Source organism: Castor canadensis, chromosome 10 (assembly GCF_047511655.1).
Source record: "Castor canadensis chromosome 10, mCasCan1.hap1v2, whole genome shotgun sequence".
Taxonomy (NCBI): Eukaryota; Metazoa; Chordata; class Mammalia; order Rodentia; family Castoridae; genus Castor; species Castor canadensis.
In genome coordinates, this window is record NC_133395.1 from 103,361,100 (window position 1) to 103,380,705 (window position 19,606).

At 36.3% G+C, this 19,606-nt stretch overlaps 1 protein-coding gene across 3 annotated transcripts in view; it reads right to left on the bottom strand.

The window, feature by feature from the left end:
• The window catches only part of Ube2e2 (ubiquitin conjugating enzyme E2 E2), a 285,919-nt gene that overhangs the window by 24,567 nt on the left and 241,746 nt on the right, over positions 1–19,606 (bottom strand). For all 3 annotated transcript variants that reach the window (XM_074043820.1, XM_074043821.1, XM_074043822.1), the window contains exon 5: positions 10,650–10,797. In XM_074043820.1, coding sequence (XP_073899921.1) covers positions 10,650–10,797 — 148 coding nt within the window. The remainder of the gene's footprint in view (positions 1–10,649; positions 10,798–19,606) is intronic.

The window sequence follows — 19,606 nt, forward strand, 5'->3', positions numbered from 1 at the left end:
CAGAACATTCTTCTTGGTGTCAATTTTTTTTCCCTATCTTCTGGTGATTACTACAATGGCAATGTATACTACTGGGATGATTTGTTTAAATAAGTACTCAGTATACATTTAAAAACAGAATTTTAAACTTGTCAGAAATATTCTAATTATCTACCACGAAGACCACAAAACAAACAAGAAGATCATACTTTTTCCAGATGCTTAGATGGAGGATAATGCCTGGTTTTTCCTTTTCTCCTGAGTGGACCTCAGGGAATTATCTTGTGACAGCAGTACTTCTCAATTTTACTAAAACTTCTCGAAGAAAAGGAAAATTAATTTTCCCTTTAGTTCTGAACTTTATTTATTTATTTTCTAGTGGTACAGGGGATTGAACCCAGAGCCTCCACACATACTAGGCAAGTACTCCACCACTTGAACTATATTCTCAATTCTTTTATTTTTATTTTGTTTTTGAGATAGAGTCTGCTAATTTTTCCTTAGCTGGCCTCAAGCTCACAATCACCCTGCCTTTGCCTTCTGGGTAGCTGGGATCACAGGTGTGCACTACTATTTTATTTTTTGAGGAAGAGTCTCCCTATGTAGCTTCAAGTAAGTGTCAGTGATCCTCCTGCTTCAGTCTCCTGAGTGCTAGGGTAACATCACACCTGGCTGAAATGTGTTATTTTTATTTTCTAATTCTCTATAAATTCAACACAGTACAAGAAAGCAGTTAAATATAAACATTTTAATTATTCATGAAACAGAAGAACTTCTTTAGAAACTTTTAAGTTTATAAGTGAGCCATCAGCAACTAGAGAGAAAGGACACAGGTTGATGCTGTGAAACCACAGAAGGTATAGAGACCTCTTATAACACAGCCAAGGTAACAATAACTTACTTTAAGTTTGAATAGTACAGGGCTTTGCACAGCCAACCTAAGTTTCTGTCCAGCTTAACATTTATAATTTTGGTGATAGGTAAGCCAAAGACACACCAGTCAATTCTTTCTTTTTTTTTTCTTAGCAGAAATCTCTTTACTATTGATCAACATTGACACGATAAGTAGTGAATCCCCTCAACATTATAAAACATGACATGATGCACTGAAAAGACATGTCATTTTTCTGGTTGCCTTGACAAAAACACCTAACTTTAGTCCAAGATTGTGAAAACACCAGACAAATCTGAGAGACATGCAGCAAAACAACTAATCAGTGTGCTTCAAAAATGTCAAGATGATAAATGACAAAGGCACTCAAGAATTATTATAGATTGTAGAAGACTACTGTAGAAAAAAACCACAAAGATAACAATGTATGATTCTGAATGGATCCTGGGGTGGAAAAAAGTAACCCAGTTGTGGAAAACTAATGGACTTCTATTAGAATCTTGAGAATAGATACTGATTCTAATAATTATGGAAAATTATATAAAATATTAATTTTGGTGGAAGCTGGGTAAGTGATATATGTGTATTCTCTGTATGATCTATACAAATTTTCTTTTTTAGTATTATTATTTAGACATTTTATTATTCAATTTTAAAGAGTGGCAAATGTAAGTACTTTTAATTATTTAACTACTGATTCTTTCAAAAACTGTACTATTTAGCATAATGTTCTTATTTGCTTTTTGTTTTTATTGTTGTTGTAGATGGGGGTACATTGTGGCATTTACAAAAGTTCTTACAAAGTGTCAAATATATCATACCTGAATTCACCCCCTCCATGATTGTCCTTTATTCCCCTCCCCCATTCCTGAAATAGTTAACAGGTATCATGTTTACATTTATATATGTGTATACTCAGTATCTGCACCACATTCACCCTCCTACACCTTTCCCCACCACCTGCCCCTCCCAATGCTATCCACCCCCCACGCAGGACCTGTTCCACCCTCCAGTTCTCTGATTTGCAGGAGAAAAAAGAAAAGAAAAAAAAAATGCCAGTCAATCCTTAATGCATTTGTATTTCATGACATTAAGAACTGGGTAAATATGAAAATATCAATTAGAAACTATAATCCTAAATTTAACTTTAGCCTTTCCTATTTTTATTTATATTCTCATGGTTATAAATTCTATTTTCCTGCTTTTTAAGTGGCTGGTAACATTTTACTGGATGTTGAATGATCCTTTTACATTGTTTTGTGTTTATTTCCTTAAAGAATACTGTAGTTTATTCTAACAAATATTATTTAGGAATCATTTATCCTATCAAGGCTTGCTTTAAACTTTGTTAAGGTGGAGCTTCTGTAGAGTCTAGAACTAATTTTTTCCCACTAACAAGGCAGTACCTGAGGAGTACATGCCAACTTAACCAGACCCAAGGGAATAGTTTTTCGGATTTCTGCAGTGTTCTCTGTGTAGCTTCTCTTCCCTGTGTTTCGGTCCCCTAGCACTACCCATCTTGGTCTTTCCAAGTTTCTACTGTAAGAATACTGGACTCCTTTAGTTCTTTCTGTCTATAGTACAGACTGCCTTGAGGCAGTGAGCTTTGCAGTCGTATTTCTCTTCTCTCAGGACTGCAGTCCTGGCTTTCCAGGACTTGAGTTTTCTAGTGGCTTATGGTAAGAGTGTAAATCTGGTTCCTGTTATTGCTTCATGGCCAGAAACAGAAGTCCACATTGACATATTGCAAAAAACATAATGAACAACCCAGATAATAAAGTATATGTAGTCTAGCAATTACATTTGCTTAAACCTAGCTTTTAATAAGTGAAGTTTCACTGATATTTCAATTATTCACAGGCAATGACCTCCTTGGAGTATGACATCCAATGTAATAGCCTGATATTTTCTGGGGGTGGTGGTGGTGCTGGGGATTTGTACATGTTAGGCAAGCACCCTACCTCTGAGCCACATCCCAGGCATTGACCCTGACAATATTTTAAGTTGTCTTTTAGGCCTTAGACACCCTTCTTATATAAGGCAAGAACGAGAGCAAATGAATACTTGGGTAGCAGTCTAGGTTTAAAAAGACTTGGACTTGGAATGCTGTGGTTTGCTGGAAAGTTCTGCAGATGGAAGCCAGATGGAGCTGCATGAGGGGACAGAGTATGTGCATTATGGGTGCTCAGAATGAAGACTTCAGTTGTAAAGCTGACAGGGGTAATGTTAAATATTTAAATGACCTAGAGGAAAAGATAGGAGTCTAAAGCAAATTGAAATTATTAAATATAAATTATAATTCATTCTTCCTACTCATTTTCTTTCAGAAAATATATTCCATCACATATGAAAACTCCAAACTCAAAAAACTACGAAATCATTTGAAGATATTACACAGGAAACAAAACTTCTTTTTTTCAAAAAAGGCATCTCAAAGGCCAGTTCATCACACCTCACACAGCTAATATGGGCCTTCAGTTGAGTACATTCCATATAATGATACTCATAGCTTTCAAAGTATTTATTAAGGTCTACCTAACACCATTTTCTCATTATATATATATCTCTCCATATATCCTGCAAGATAGGGCCAGAAGTACAGTCTTCAAGTCTTCAATTTACATATGAAGGCATCTTTTTATCCAAGGTCATCAGCTAGTTAGAGAGAGAGCTGGGTCAAGACTTCAGTTTTTCTGATGGTTTCAAAATTCAGTATAATTTGACTTCTCTGACTTAAATCTTTTTAACACAGCAAGGCATAACCTTGTATTGTGTTCATGATCTGCAAAGGGCATGCAAAGAAAAGGGGCATCTGAGAAGATGTATACAAGGCATGTCATTATGACTTAGAGAAGTCAGGCATAAATGCAGTGAAGATTAGGGCAACAGCATAAAGCTAAGCAACATAAAACCATCTCACACTATGGATCAACTTGCATGTTTTCATATAAGACCTTGCTATCCAGGACAAAGAAGTTCGCAACATCAAAAAGAGATTATTATGCTATATGCATGATACTGCTTTGGCAGTTCTACTTACAGAACATAGGATTTTATATTTAGTGTATTTTCCAAACTAGATAAAAACAACAAAACAACAACAACCTGTTTAACTGGGGAAAGAGGCCATGACATTAAGAAGGTTTGTACTGACTGAGCCTGGCAAGAACTGTAACTTATGCACAGTGTTCAGCCACATTGTCAGATTGACATTATATTCCTCTTGAGAGGTGACCAGTTACCAGGAGAACAAGAGCCCCAAACTTGGCATAAGAGGTGAAACAGGATATTCCAGGATTATACTAGGATAATAGATGCTATATGCTACATCAATTGGTTATTGAGATAATAAGTAAAGTTTTTCTAAAATGAAAGTAAATAAAAAATATAGTTTGGTTTTCCATCTGTTTTAAAACATCTTACTGGGTGCAAGAAAGTATAAAAGAAATTAAGAGTTGAGAGAGAGCAGCAGGTGACCAATAAGGACAAGAAAAGAGAGGAAATAGTAGGAAAATCAGAAGACTAGAGATGCTGAGCAGAGACCTGCTAGTGGGAAAAGGTTCAAGGATGAGGAATAACTAAGGACACATCACAAAGCTCCCCCTAAAAAGACTAAAGTGCTGGTCTACTTCCTTTGCCATTGGCTTCAGCCTGTGATTCTTTTTGAGAAAGGGGACATACTTCAGGTTTGAAGGTGGAGACAAATCAGACTGGGGTGCAGGTGAACTTTGTGCACAGGAACTCTGAATACATAGAGGTCAACTGTTTTTATACTACAAACTCAAAGAAGAAAAGCAAAACATGAGTCCCCTGGACTAAAGGATACAGGTCAAAATGAGTAAGAAAGACTGGCTGGGTGTGAAGTCACAAAGGCTGAGAAGTACAGCTTTATATGATGCTCTGATATATGCTGGGAAAGATGATGGGTTATACTACTTTTTCTATTAAAAATTCCTGAAAGAGGCAGTAGTTAGAAGGTAGCAATGGACAAGCTGATGTGAGAACACAAGTACAAACCAGTTGTTCATGCTGCTTTGGCTGTGTCTGTTTGTAGGCTAAGAAGTGTTATCCTTCAAACTGTTCAAACACTGTTTAAACCTGGTCCCTGAGGACATCTGACACCTACTAACAAAGTAAAAGAATAGCTTCATTAACAAATCCTCCAGACATAAAGTTCTTTAAAAGTCAGAGTGTGTATGTGTGTGTGTGTGTGCGCGCGTGTGCATGTGTGTGCACATAGAGTGTTTGGAAGCATGTGTGAGGCCCTAGGTTTGATCCCTAGCCCTGGGGTGAGGGGAAGTCAGTGTAATCACAAAGGGGCCTCCTCAGTGTTGGGCAGTGGTGTCAGTTATCTCAGAAGGCAGTACCCCTCTGAAAGGCTGCCCTAGAAGGGGAATATGATAGCCATGGGGCAACTGTCCTGAGGTAGAGAAGAGGTCTCTGGCTCAGGAGAAGATCAGGTTACCCCATGGTCTCTACATGTAGAGATACTTCTAAGTATAGGATGGGCAGTCAACATCCTGGAGTGCCTTTTACAGTTATCAAATTTCAAAATATATCTACTTTTAAAATTTTCACAAAGTAAAATCCATTCTATGTTACTGACTCTGACAGTAAGTTCCACTAGAATGATTTTACTTTGCACTAATAAACTTAACGCACTAACAAAAAACCACATGACAGATAGACTAATTGGGAACAGAAACTGAAATTGTAGAATAAATTAACCAAAGAAACAGCATTTAGAGTTCTGATGGTGAAGAACTAAGAGAACTGCCAGCTACTTAATAATCTCATTATTTCTAGATTTTTTTGATACTGCATATTAAACCCAGGGCCTCATGCATGCTAAGCACATGCTCTACCACTGAGCTACACTCTAACCCTCCTTCTAGGTAAATGGCAGAAAAACACAGCTGTGGTAAATCCCAACCTGAGAATAACATCTGAAATCTTTCTGTTGTGTGGAGAAACACAACAGAACTGAGCAGCTACACAATAGACTAAAAAAAAAAAAAAAAAAAAAAAAGTCTTGTTGGAACAAAACCACTTAGCAAAGCCCGACAGTTATGTCTCTCTGGAAAGAAGCTATAAATATTTGGTTTTGAGTGCAGGGTACCTATGATATGTGGTCCTTCAGCCTACCACAAAGTAGAGTTCTCATTTTTGCAACTCATTTGCCAAGCAAGACTCAAACAATTTGCAAGAAAGTAAATTTGCTCGATAAAATAATTATACCAGAAACAGAGTAACTCAAGGTTGTTTAGAAAAGCATGGATAAACTACAGGAAAGAAGCATACATTATTAGCACATATGTAAATTGTAAGATGGTTAATGCAGTGACTGTGATTAAGCATTAAATCAGAGCTGTTATCTGGTTGCCAGAACAAAAAAGAACCACCCCCCCGAAAAAAAAAAACCAAAAAAAAAAAAAAAAAAAAAACAAAACAAAACAACAAAACCCCCCAAAACAACCTCCTAACACTAACAAAATCTGTGAGAGGTTACTGAAGGAGAGGGACAGGAAAAATCTCTGACTTAAAATACGTAATTCTTGCATAATTATTTTTTCTTGTCACCTAAAAATTTTTTTTAGAATGGGGAGAATTAATCATTTGATTTTTTTTTTTCATTTTTCTTTTACTATTCATATGTGCATACAAGGCTTGGTTTATTTCTCCCCCCTGCCCCCACCCCCTCCCTTACCACCCACTCCACCCCCTCCCGCTGCACCATGAGGCAGCCTAACAGTCTGAAGTCAGATGATATGGTAAAGACATAAACAGGGCCAGAACTGGAGACCAAGTCATTACCCCCAGAGCATGAGAGAGCCAAATCTCTGGAAATTTAAAACAAAAAGATCTTTACTTTCGAAAATTTCTAACATATTCAAGGTAGAAAGACTAATATGAACCCTCATGTCCGAGTCACTCGGATTCAACAACTGTATAGATCAGTCTTGGTATCTTTTACAGCTCTACCCACCTACAATCTTTCCGGACTACTTTGAGGCAAATTTCAGAGACCAAAAAGTTTATTTGCAAACAGCTCACTATGTATCTCTAAACGATAAGGACATAAAAATTTCACAATCACAGTTCCATTATCATGCTTAAAATTTTCTGGCAAATAATTTTAAAGAGTACCTATTTTTTCCTTAAATTTCCAATTATCTTAAAAGAGGCATACATGTTCTGGAAATTTTTATTGATACAGTATTAGAAATGTGTTTAGAATAAAACAAGCCCACAATACTTAACAAGCCAACAATACTTTACTAGTTGATGGGAAAGAAGAATGGAGATTAATAAAATGCCATTTATCCTGTAAATGGAGCACCGAATATGGGAAACTGCCGATCTCATTTCATCTTGTGTCAGTGCTCCATGTACAGTGATTTTGCATGAGGTAAAGCACTACTTACAGGTTAAAGACCACAATGTAAGCACATTTTAAATAATTCTAAACAAACAGGTTTTATATAAGGAATATAACAAAACATCTGAGACCTAATTTTAAAAAAACAAATTCACAAAACAGCCAAAAATAAACCTTGAAAGATGAAACAAACAGAAAGATGAAACAAACAGAACTTAAAATTTATATATGCTGCAAGACTTGAAAAGACAGTATTTATAAATAACAGCATTCCATGAAAAATGGAAATTTTTCTCAACTTGGGCAATCCAAACTAAATCCTATTCCCCAAACAGTGCTAACCCCAGAGAATCTGGGAGATTGGTGCTAATCACTGGAGCTTTTCATCCTCCACTATTCCTCCATGCTGCCACTGTTCTTGGCTGTGTGCCACAGCCAATCCCTGGCAGTCTGGTAATCCCTGACAAGTAAGAGTGCTGTATCAGCCAACACCATGATTAAGTGATGGTTTAATAAGGCCACCAGTTAGATCCACCCAGATCACTGCACTGAGAACAGAATGATTACTGGTGTGTACATATCAACTGGGTTTGATCCAGACACCTACCAACTGAGACTTCACTTCAAGTGATAATACAATAGGCACTCCTAATTCAGGAGTGTAAGTGCAATGTGCTGGTGTTAGAGATTATTTAGTACTGTCTTCTCTCAACTAAATTCAACTGAATGGGTATTTATCAGTCAACTATTGTATGCCCATTTGGTGCCATGAATATTCTGGGAGAAAAAATGGTGAAAACAGGTTTTCACATACAAGATCTCACTTTAAACTTTCAGGAACGCATTGATTATGTAGGGCTGGTAATACCCCCATTCTTTGTTAGAAACTGAGTGGTGAGGAAAGTTAAGTGACCAGTTCAAGGTCACACAACCAACAGAAGACCTGTTGGACCTGACTTTTAAATCCACGCCTGCTGGCTTCAAGTTCACAGTCCTCTGGCCTCAGCCTCCAAAGTGCTAGAATTATAGATGTGTGCCATAATGCCCGGAAACATTTGTTTTTTAATGGACCCGCAATTTTTTTGGGTGGCTGTGAGGTCTGAAAGTCAGAGCCTTGAGCTTGCCAGGCAGGCGTTCTACTACTCAAGCCATACCCCCACCTCTTTTTGCTTTGGTTATTTTTCTGATAGGGTCTCATACTTTTGCCCAGGGCTGGCCTCAGACTGAAATCCTCCATATATCTGGGATCAGAGGCACACCCTACCACGTTTGTTGGTTGAGATGGGAGTCTCACAAACTTTTGTCCTGGCTGGCCTAAATTGTGATCCTCCTGATCTCTACCTCCTAAGTAACTCAGATTACAGGTGTGTCCCACCATGCTTAGTCCCCTCAAAATTCTTGAAGGAGACTAATGTAGATTATGAGAAAAGTATGAAAAAAATAAAAAATTAGTTCATATAGGGATAACAGTGATTCCATTTTTAAAGCTGTTTAAGTATGTATCACCATGCAGGGCCTACTTTTGATGTGACAGCATTTCTGGTGTTTAAATAACTCAACAAACTCAGTGCAGGATAATTTTATTTACTCATATTCTACCAAATTTATATTTGTGATAATTTGAAGAGAGGCTAGACTGAAGTTCAACTTAAATCTAAGTAGAAAAAACCTATAGAGGTTGAAAATGTACCAGATAACAGTGTGAAATAAGTCCATTAAACAAAAGGAATGGACCTTTTGTCTCTTTCTCTCTCTTCTTTTTTTTTTTTTTTTTTGTGGTACTGGAGTTTGACAGGGCCTCATACTTGCTAGGGAAGCACTTTACAACTTGAGCCACACTCCCAGCTGAGAAATGGACTTTTTGAGTTGTTTAGAATCTAGCTGACTATGGTGGCATTTGGGAGGGTGAGGTGGAAGGACAGTTTGAGGCTAGACTGAGCTACACAGTGAGACCCTGTCTGTCTGTCTGTCTGTCTGTCTGCCTGTCTCTCTCTCGCTCTCTGTATATGCCTGAGACTGGGTCTCCATCTGTAACCTAGCTGGCCTTGAATTCCCAATCCTTTTACCTCAACCTCTTTAGTGCTGGGACTATAGGTGTATACTACCATGTCCTGCTCTTGAAATGTATTTCTTTAATTTATGGAATTTTGCTTTAGTCAGGAGTGATTTTTATTTTTATGTACAATGTATCTATAATTTTCTGAGACACAGCGAAAACAACCAACCAAAAACTAACTAACTAACACAACCCCTCTTTTCCAAAAGCATTATTTCACTGAGTGCTAGTTTTCACTGAGAGAAGGCATTAGAGGAATGACACCATTCTTTTAAGCAGGGTACCTATACTGAGAACAGACTCTCACATTCAGGTGATCAGGGTATTGGCCTCAAATCATAAAACAAAATGAAACAAACAAACAAACAAACAAACAAAAAGAAACAAAAAAGAAAGCCTTCTAGTAACATTACACCTAAATGAAGGTTATACACAGTCACAGATATAAATGGGATTGAAAGAACAAAATCAACTTTAACTTAGTATATAGCATTGTTGGCCTTCACTATTTAAAAATATTTTATTATGATCTTACATGATTATTATTTCCATTTGGTGTTAAAATAGAATTGTTACTTTAAAACATTTTAAATACATTGAAAATTTACTATTCTTTTTTTTATTAACTAAAATAAGTTCTTAAATTACTGGAAAAGTAGCAAGCATGTCCCTAAACATGGGAGACAGAATCCATTGAGAACATTAAAAACCCTATCCTCTGGATTTCTGTACTTTCTAAAATAAATCCAAAAATGCAAAAAATCAACAGTTGGTTTTTCTTTTACTTGAAAGAAACTGGTCAAAGAATATGTAGTCACATGTGTTAGAGTCCTAAGTTCTGGCTACAGACTTCAATTTTCCTGGGAAGTAGTATTTCTTCTTTTAGGACCACTTGGTCAGTTTTTTTTGTTCTTATAGTTGTCAGGACACGTGGTTGTTAAGATACCACAAGTCACATCTGTACGGTGCTACCTAGTTGTTAACAGATTTTAATAGCCCTCATTTCTCAAATTAACATCGTTAAGCAGGCATCTAACTAAAGATTAAGTTATTCAATTTGAGTTTGTATTATTATTTGGCAAGATAATTTCATGCATTCTTCATTTTCTAATCTAAAATGATTTTCATTCATTTTTATCGCATTATGCCTTTTCCTTTTTTTGAAAATAGGTGTTAGAAGGACTGAAAAGACCCAATTTACAAAACAAAACAATCCCATTACGTTCTATGGAAAGTGAAAATCAACAACCACAATAATAACAGTAGTGGTGGTGCTAGCAACAGAAACAAGTTCTAGGATCCCATAACTAAGTCAGAGGGAGAGTAGATTCAGGGCCTCTTACCAGGGTTGCAGTCTGTAAGAAGTGAGCAGATGGAGAGGAGGACTTTAGAGATGGTTAGTGCTGGGCTCCAGTTGTCCTTTAGGATGTCCAGACAGATCACGCCTTGGCTATTAATGTTACAGTGATAGATTCTTGTTCGGAAGGTAACCTGGAAAAATAGGCAAAATATTCTAGGTCACTGGTTAAAATACACTTGAATTTTCCTTAGGTGCTTAAACTCCAACAGCAAAACCAGAACATTCTGCTTCTAGTGAAGAGTCTTAATTGTCTGGGAACTCTTTTTTTTTTCTTTTTTGGTTTGCTTTTTTTTGAGACAGGGTCTTGCTATGTAGTTGAGGCTGACCTTGACCTTGAGATCCTCTGAGTGTTGGGATTACAGGTGTGTACCACTATGCCAGGCTTAATTTACTCCTGATGCAATTATAGGAATGTTCATGAGTATAACTAATAAAAAAATTATTCTATAAGATGATTTTAAAACATGAACTAGGACATGTATGTAAATATATGCCTTATTTATAGAACTACATGTCAATTCGTTATACTAGTAATACTGTACTACTTATAATTTACAGGTTTATTCCTTATTAAATTATACATTTTTAAAAATTTTTTATTTTGAATGCAATATTAGTGAAGCTTACTTTTTCCCTATGACAGCAAGATCACCACTATATTTTGCTTATGTATAATTTTGAAAAAATCAGTTTTGGTTATGTTAAGTCTTATATAACAAGATTTTAATGCAGCTTATTAAGATTATGATTATAAATGGCCTCTAATTTGTAAGTTGAAATGTAAAAAAAACCTTGGTATTCTGAAGACCACCCTTTGGCACCCTAAGCTTAAAATAGCTTTGAACCAGGAAAAACTTCAGGTCTTTGTAGGTTTTGCCACACCACCAAGGGCATTCACCATCAGATGTGTATAATTTACATGATGTCAAATCTCACAGACCCAAAGTCTTCCAAGCTGATGAATATCACCATGCAGGCTAGATCAGGACTCCAGAACCAACTTTCTAGCACTATGCCAGACCAAATAACATTGATATCTTTCCCTACATACCTATCTTAAATGCCTAGCAACATTGAGGAATACATAACCAACATTCTTTAAAATGCATAGCTGATTCTGCAAGGGGAATCCTCAGAGGCCCAAACTGAAAACCAAAAATTACAGTAAGCACATGAGCTGACAGTGGCACTGTCAGGGGTGGGTTTGGAGAAGATGGAGAGGCATAAAGGATGGAAGTCAGCCTTATAAAATGAAGGTTTTAATTTTGATGCCCTCAAGGACAAAAGTGGTTGAAACCTGAGGCCTGTACGTGGCAAGGGGTTTGAAATAAGAACCTTTACATAGATCACAGCACTTAAGTATCTAGTCTTTCAGTAAATGGACAGACTTGAAAAGACATGCATTATAGGAGAGGCAACAAAGAAACTTGTCAGGGAAAAGCCTGTGCTCCGGATTGGGGAAAAAAATGTCTCCCAAGAAAATTCTAAATCATGGACAGGTATACTACGCAAACATTAACTAAAAAGAGTACTTTCAGATCAGATGTATGTTCAAGGCAAAAAGCACTATTAGGAATAAAGACGGTCTCTGCACTATGAAAAAATGAATCATTCATCAGCGACCTGAATCTGTTATACCAAACAATATAGTCAAAATTACAGATTGGCAGGATAAGGAGAAAATGACCTATCTACAATTATGGAGAGACATTTCAAGACAGTAACAGATAGGTTAATTAAACCAAAAATTAGTAAGGATACTGAAAATTTGAACCACCAAATACATAAAATCAAAGGATCAGATGAATATAAAATTCTACATTTGACAATTAAAGAATACACATTCTTTTGAAGCATATAATATTTATAAAAATTGATTGTATGTTAGTCACAAACGAAGCTTAAGCTATTTCAAAGAATTGATATTTTAGGACTATAACACAAGGTCAGAATTTATACATGAAAAGATACTCCATGTATGTCTAGAAACTGAAAAACACATTTGCAAATAATGCAAAGAAAAAATCATTTATAGCTAAATGACAATGCAAATACTGGGCTGCTAATATCAAAATCTGTGATTTAGCCAAACCAGCAACACAAGAGACATATATAGTTTCAAAAGAATAGAGTAAACCTCATGGAAGAATAAGGACCTGAATAGAAGTTAATGAAACAGAGAATACCCAGTGATATACAAACTTCCACAGAAGTTAGACTGCCTAGTTCTTTAAGTGATAAAAGTTTTATGATCCAATGTACACGATGAGTGGCTTACATAATAGTATTTTTAAAGGCTGTCAGGTATTAACTGGTTACTCTAAGTTGACACAACTCAATGAGGGAAGTATTATTACAGCCACCTTAAAAAATGAAGAAACTGAGGTAAACAGTGTTTAAGAAACTAAAAGTGAGGTACAGAGTGTTTGAACTGATCTGAGGTTCCACATGTGCTGGTGGGGAAGCCAGTATTTGCACACAATTTTGCTGACCCCAAAAGTCAATGTTTTCTATAGATTATTAAAAGCTCTGATGAAACCAGGAATAGAAGGAATGTACCTCAATAAAATAAAGGCTATGTATGACAAGCCTTTAGCCAACATGTGAATGGGGAAAAACTGAAACCATATCCTCTAAAGTCAGGAATGAGACAAAGGTATCCATTTTCTCCACTCTTCTTTAACACAGTCTTGGAATTCCTTGTCACAGTGATAAGACAGGAAGAAGAAATAAAAGGAGTTCAAATAGGAGAGGAAGAAGTCAAACTATTTCTATTTGCAGATGATTCACACTTAAAAGACCCAAAAAACTCCATCAAAAAACTCCTAGACAGCATAAACACCTTCAGTAAGTAGCAGGATACAAAGTCAATTTACAAAAATCAGTAGCCTTTCTATATAACAATAAGCAGACTGAAAAATGACATAGGAAACAATTCCATTTATAAGTGCCTCAAAAAATAAAATACCTGGAAATAAACTTAACAAAGGAAATGAAAGGCCTTTACAATGAAAACTATAAACCACTGAAGAAAGAAATCAAAGAAGACCACAGAAGATGGAAAGATCTCCCATGCTCATAGATTGGCAGAATCAATATTGTGAAAATGGATATATTACCAAAAGCTCTCTACATGTTCAATACAATCCCCATCAAAATTCCAAGACATTTATCCCAGAGATTGAAAAGTTAACCCTAAAATTCATATGTAAGCACAAAAGATCTTAATAGCTGAGGCAATACTGAGCAAAAAGACCAACGCTGGAAGTGTCACAATTCCTGACTTCAATCTATACAACAGAGCCATAGAAGTAAAAACAGCATGGTACTGGCACAAAAACAGACATGAAAACCAGTGGAACAGAATAGAAGGTCCAGATATGAATCCATGCAGCTGCATCCACCTCATTTTTGACAAAGGTGCCCAAAATATACAATGGAGAAGACAGCCTCTTCAACGAATGTTGCTGGGAAAGCTGGCTATCTGCATGCAGAAAACTGAAACTAGAGCCATGTCTCTCACCTGTACAAATACCAACGCAAAGTAAATTAAGGACCTTAATATAAGGCCTGAAACTTTGAAACAAGTACAGAAAGTAGTAGGAAATATATTCAAACATACAGGCATAGGCAACAACTTCCTAAATCGAACTCCAATGGCTCAGCAACTAAACTAAGAGAAAGAGTGAACAAATGGGACTATATCAAACTAAAAGGCTTCTGTACAGCAAAAGAAAGACACTAGAATTAAGAGACTGTCCACAGAATGTGAGAAAATCTTTGCCAACTATTCATCTGCTAAGGCACTAATAGCCAGAATCTACAGGGAACTCAAAAAACTCAACTCCCAAAGAATCAACAACCCAAAGAAGAAAGGGGCATATGAATCGAACAGGAAATTTTCAAAGGAAGAGGTACAAATGGCTAATAAATATATGAAGAAGTGTTCAACTTTTCTGGCCCTAAAAGAAATGAAAATCAAAACTACACTAAGATTTCATCTCAACCCAGTTAGAATGGCCATCATCAAGAAGACAAACAATAGCAAATGCTGATGAGGGTGCAGCAAAACAGGAACCCTATACACTGTTTTTGGGAATGTAAATTAGTATAACCATCATGGAAAGCAACATGGAGATTCCTTAAAAGACTAAAAATAAAACGCCATATGATCCAATGATACCATTCCTGGGCATATGTCCGAAGGAATGTAAGTCAGGATACAATAGAAACACTTGTACATATGTTTACTGCAGCAATGCTTATAATAGCTAAGCTATGGAAACAACCCAGATACCCTACAACTGATGAACAGATTAAGAAAATGTATATATGTATATATACATACATACATGCACACAGAAAGGAGTTTTATTCAGCCATAAGAAAGAATGAAACCACGTGGTTTGAAGGTAAATGGATGCAATTGGAGAACACCATATTAAGCGAAGTAAGCCAGGTTCAGAAAGACAAAAGCCACATGTTTTCTCTTACATGTGGAAGACATATCCGAAAAATAAACACATATACAAAACAAACATGATCACACACAAACTTATACGTAGAACATGTTTGTAATAATTGGAACTACTCTATGGAACTTAGGGAGGAGGTAAAGAAAAAGAGAATGATAGTAAACAATACTGAAATACATTACATCTATGTAGGTAGAGGATGTAACAATATGTATTGAAAACTGTTGATAATGGGGGTGGGAGGGAAGGAGTACAGGACAGTAATGGAAGGGGCTGAAATGTCAAAGGAAAGTGTACTCATAGTGGGGTACTTGGAGAAACCCCTTTGAACATTGACTTTGGAATCAATGAAAGACAGGACTGTTAAGTATATATGGGGGTGAGTCATTGGGGGAGGGTGAATGGAACAGATAAAGGTGAGGGAGTGTGGTTGACAGGCTCCGTATACATATATGAAACAGTGATGAAACCTCTTCCAATTGCTTTAAGTGGCGCAGGGAGGGATTTGGTGGGAGTTTAAAATGTAAAATTGTACAATGTAAGGTTATTCAGAATTGTTGCAATGAATCTCCCCTGCACAATGAATATATCATAATAAAAATGGAAAAATAAAAATAAGAAAAAAGAAAACTAAAGTCAGTATGCAATAAAAAGATTATTATTTCAGGAGATTATGTAAAAATTAAACCAATAGTAAATGATAGTAAGAATCTAATAAGCACTCATTATAACATTTTTATTTTTGCTAAATTCTATTTAAATGTGAAAGAGAACATAAAAAACATGTGGCCTAGTCATATCAGCAAATGTGTTCCACAATCAAGGCAAAAACTCACTAGTAAAAGTTTTGGGACAACCAGCATTTTCTTCCAGATCCTTCCAACAAACAGGGGAAATGAGAGAGATTACATGCAAACAGGTAAGGGACTGTCTGCAGTCCTTTGACATTAGTGATCCAGAAATCAGAAATGGTGCTTTGAATATTGACAAATAGCAAAGGATCAGCAACTGCCAGAAGAAGACTTTTAAAGGCTAAGAAAGTACCCTCTTTCCTTCTCTCCCTAGAGAAGACTGCTCTGATCTTTGACTCAATTTTTCAGAAAGCCCATCCCCTTATCTTGCTTGGGCTGGGCAGTTGTATAGCCTTTTCTTCACATTCCTGACAAAGAAACAAAATGACAAGAAGTGACCATAAAGCAAATTCCAGTTTCAGGCAATACTCAGTGAATTCTCTGTATCAAACAACTTACACCGACATTTGCATTTATAGTTGTATTTTAAGCATGTCTCAATAATTGGTATTTACAACGATAATAACCATCACTCTTTAGGAGAATGCCTTTTAGAACATTTTCCATAAATAAGGAAACTAAAATGGATTTGCATATAATGACAGTCTGTTTATCTAGAATGGTGTAATTCCTAGATGCTCCTGGATGAGAAAGGTTTTAATTTTTGTGTGATATACAAAAACTCACATAGACATGTTAAGTGTCCACTTCTAGAACCTATGAATGTTACCTTACATGGTAAAAGAACTTGTGATTGGGTCAAGGATCATGAGATTGGGTAAATTTCCTGAATTATCAGCAACAGAGATGTGATAGGTGATGTGAGGAAGGGGTCATGAGCCAAGGAATAGAGATGGTCCCTAGAAGCTAGAAAAGGCAAGAAAGTAGATTCATGCAGAGAACTCAGCCATGTTTGTGTCTTAATTTTAGTCTTCTAATCTCCAGAACTGTAAGATAAAAAATTAATACTGTTTTAAGCTACCAAGTTTGTGATAATTTGTTACAGCACCAATAGGAAATTAATACACATGTAAGCATTACCTACTTGTTTCATAATTTAAAAAAATACTTTAAAATGAAGGTATTTCTGTATGTCACCTCTTCTTAAAAAATAATTTTAGAGTTAACAATTCTTTATGGTAGTTACCATATAGTATACCATATAAAACAAAAATGCAAAAAAAACCTAAACAGTGTCTGATCTTGGATAGGTCACTATCTCCTCCTAAACAAGAGACTTAAACTAGATTATTTTTAAGCCCCCTTCTAGTTCCAAGATGCAAGAGTTGATAGTGGAAAGATATGGGTTTGAGAGTTTGCTAGTTTGGAATCCTGATTCTGGATGAATCACTTAGCATCTGGGAGGCTTCGTGTACTCATCTGTGAGAGTAGCAGCTGTGGGAGCTGTGAAGACTGAAGGACAGAAACAATTCTCACACCAAGCCTGGGGCCCAGCAGGAATCTTATCACTCTCCCTTCCCCTTGCCCACCCCCTAGTTACAGAATTATTTGAGAAGGAATGTGTTCATATAACAGGCTATCACCTGGATTATAATGTGTTCTCTTTATGTTATTCCTTGTTCCAAGGTACAGACCACACTTCATATATAGGTGGAGTGGTTTTATAAGGGGACAGAGATCATGTGAGGTACAAGTGCAGAGAAGAAAATAAAGTCTTTCCGCCAAACTAATCTGGAAAAATATTTTAAAAGTAAACAAGCATCACAGAGCTGGAAAACTAGTTGTGACAATGGCATTAAAAATGATCATGAAAGTACTTTTGCAGTCTGGGTCTGAGAAAAGTGCTTCGTGCATGCCAGGCAAGTTCTCTACCACTAAGTCACACCTGTAGTCCCCCAAGATTTTTAAATAATTTTTTAATGGAGGCTATGTGTAAACAGGTTATTTAAAAAGATCTGGATAAATGGTACTGCGACTTTACTGAGGAAGTATAATAAGATCTGCAAGAAATAAGGAAGACAATCTTCTTAACAATACTTTTCCATGGAGACCCAAAAAGGAAATATTTGGAGTCTCTCTGCCATGAATCTGTAACAAAGGTCCCAAAATAGCATGGTTAACATCATTGAAATGGATTTTTGCTTTAGGCTCACTATGAAACTGTAGTTTAAATGAATAGTTAGTATACATTAAAAAAAAAAATTAGTGTCACACTCATCGTTGAGATTTCAAGTGTTCTTTTACTTCTTTCTTTCCCAGCTCTGTAGCCAGCACTAACTCGAACAAACTCCTCCTGCCTCAGCCAAACGAGTGCTGGGATTACAGGTGTGCACCATCAACGGCAGCCATATGCTTTTCTTAAAACAGATTTAAGAGTGCTATGCTAATAAATAGCATGCCCTAAATGCTTTTTGTATGTTTTACAAGTCTAGGGATAAAACCCAGGGCCTCACACATACCAGGCCAGTGCTCTGCCACTGACCTACACCTCCAGTCCTAAGATTTTTAAGTATAATAGTGACACAATAAAAATTGGAAAAATCCATCATTAATGAGAATCGCAAATACCAAAAAATATGTATACCTATGAAATATACACCTGACTAACAAAAACCCCTACCTTCTCCCAAAAAACAATGAAAATATATTTGGCCCATGAATAACTGGCAGCAAAGAATTTTAAATTTACCATCACCTAGAAATCATAATGCTTAAAGATGACACCTACCCAGCTATGAATGCTATATGCTAGATGACGCCTTATGACAGAGCTACTATTTTAAAGCTTTCAAGTACAATTTAAATGATTAAATAATAAAAGACCTTCTGCTGGATGTAGTGGTGCACACCTATAGTTCCAGCTATCTGGGAAGTTGAAACAGGAACATCACTTGAGCCAGGAGTTGGAGACCAGTCTGAGAAAAAAAAAATCTGACTGATTTGGGGACTGGGGATATGGCTCAGTGGTAAAGTGGTCATCTTTGAGTGTGAGTTCATTTTTCACGTACATCGTTTATTTTTCTGTAGAAGTCCCATGTGCCTAGGGCTGTGGAATGTTTTGCTTTTGCTTCTTCACAGGGATAACATTAGCTTGAGATGAGGTTGTACTATATATGCCAAAATAAAAGGTAAAAATGTATTTGTTAGGAAAAAGAGGTGACTTACATTCAAATCTTCACACACAGCTCTTATGTATGTCAATCACTTTATTTTGAACAAGATACTATCTGGTAAAGACACAGTGGCCTGAAACCAGCTTAATCAAGGCCTGATAAGCATGCATATAGTTTTAATCAGTTAAAAAAAAAAAGAGAGAAAGAAGATCAGAAACATAATAAAGCTCTAAGAATACAAATTTATCATTTGAAGGCTTAGATTTTAACAAATCTTTAAAAGCAAAACAACAATTTAAAATAATTAGTTTTTTAAAAAGCTGGCTATGAGTTTTCTACAAGTAAGTTTTTATGGTTTGGGTCAAAATTTCCAGTAACATAATCACTGTGGATTAAAAACCACTGAACCCCAAACAACTGAGGTGGAAATGAAGACGACCTGATATCTAAACTTAAGCAGCTACTCAAACAATCACTTAAACATTCATGCAGAACACAGTTTTCTTAATTTTCCCACCAGCACCATCAGTGCCCCCAAATCAGATACTAATAGTCACTCCTGAACACTGTACTTCCAACCATTATGTGGGGCTGTTTTAA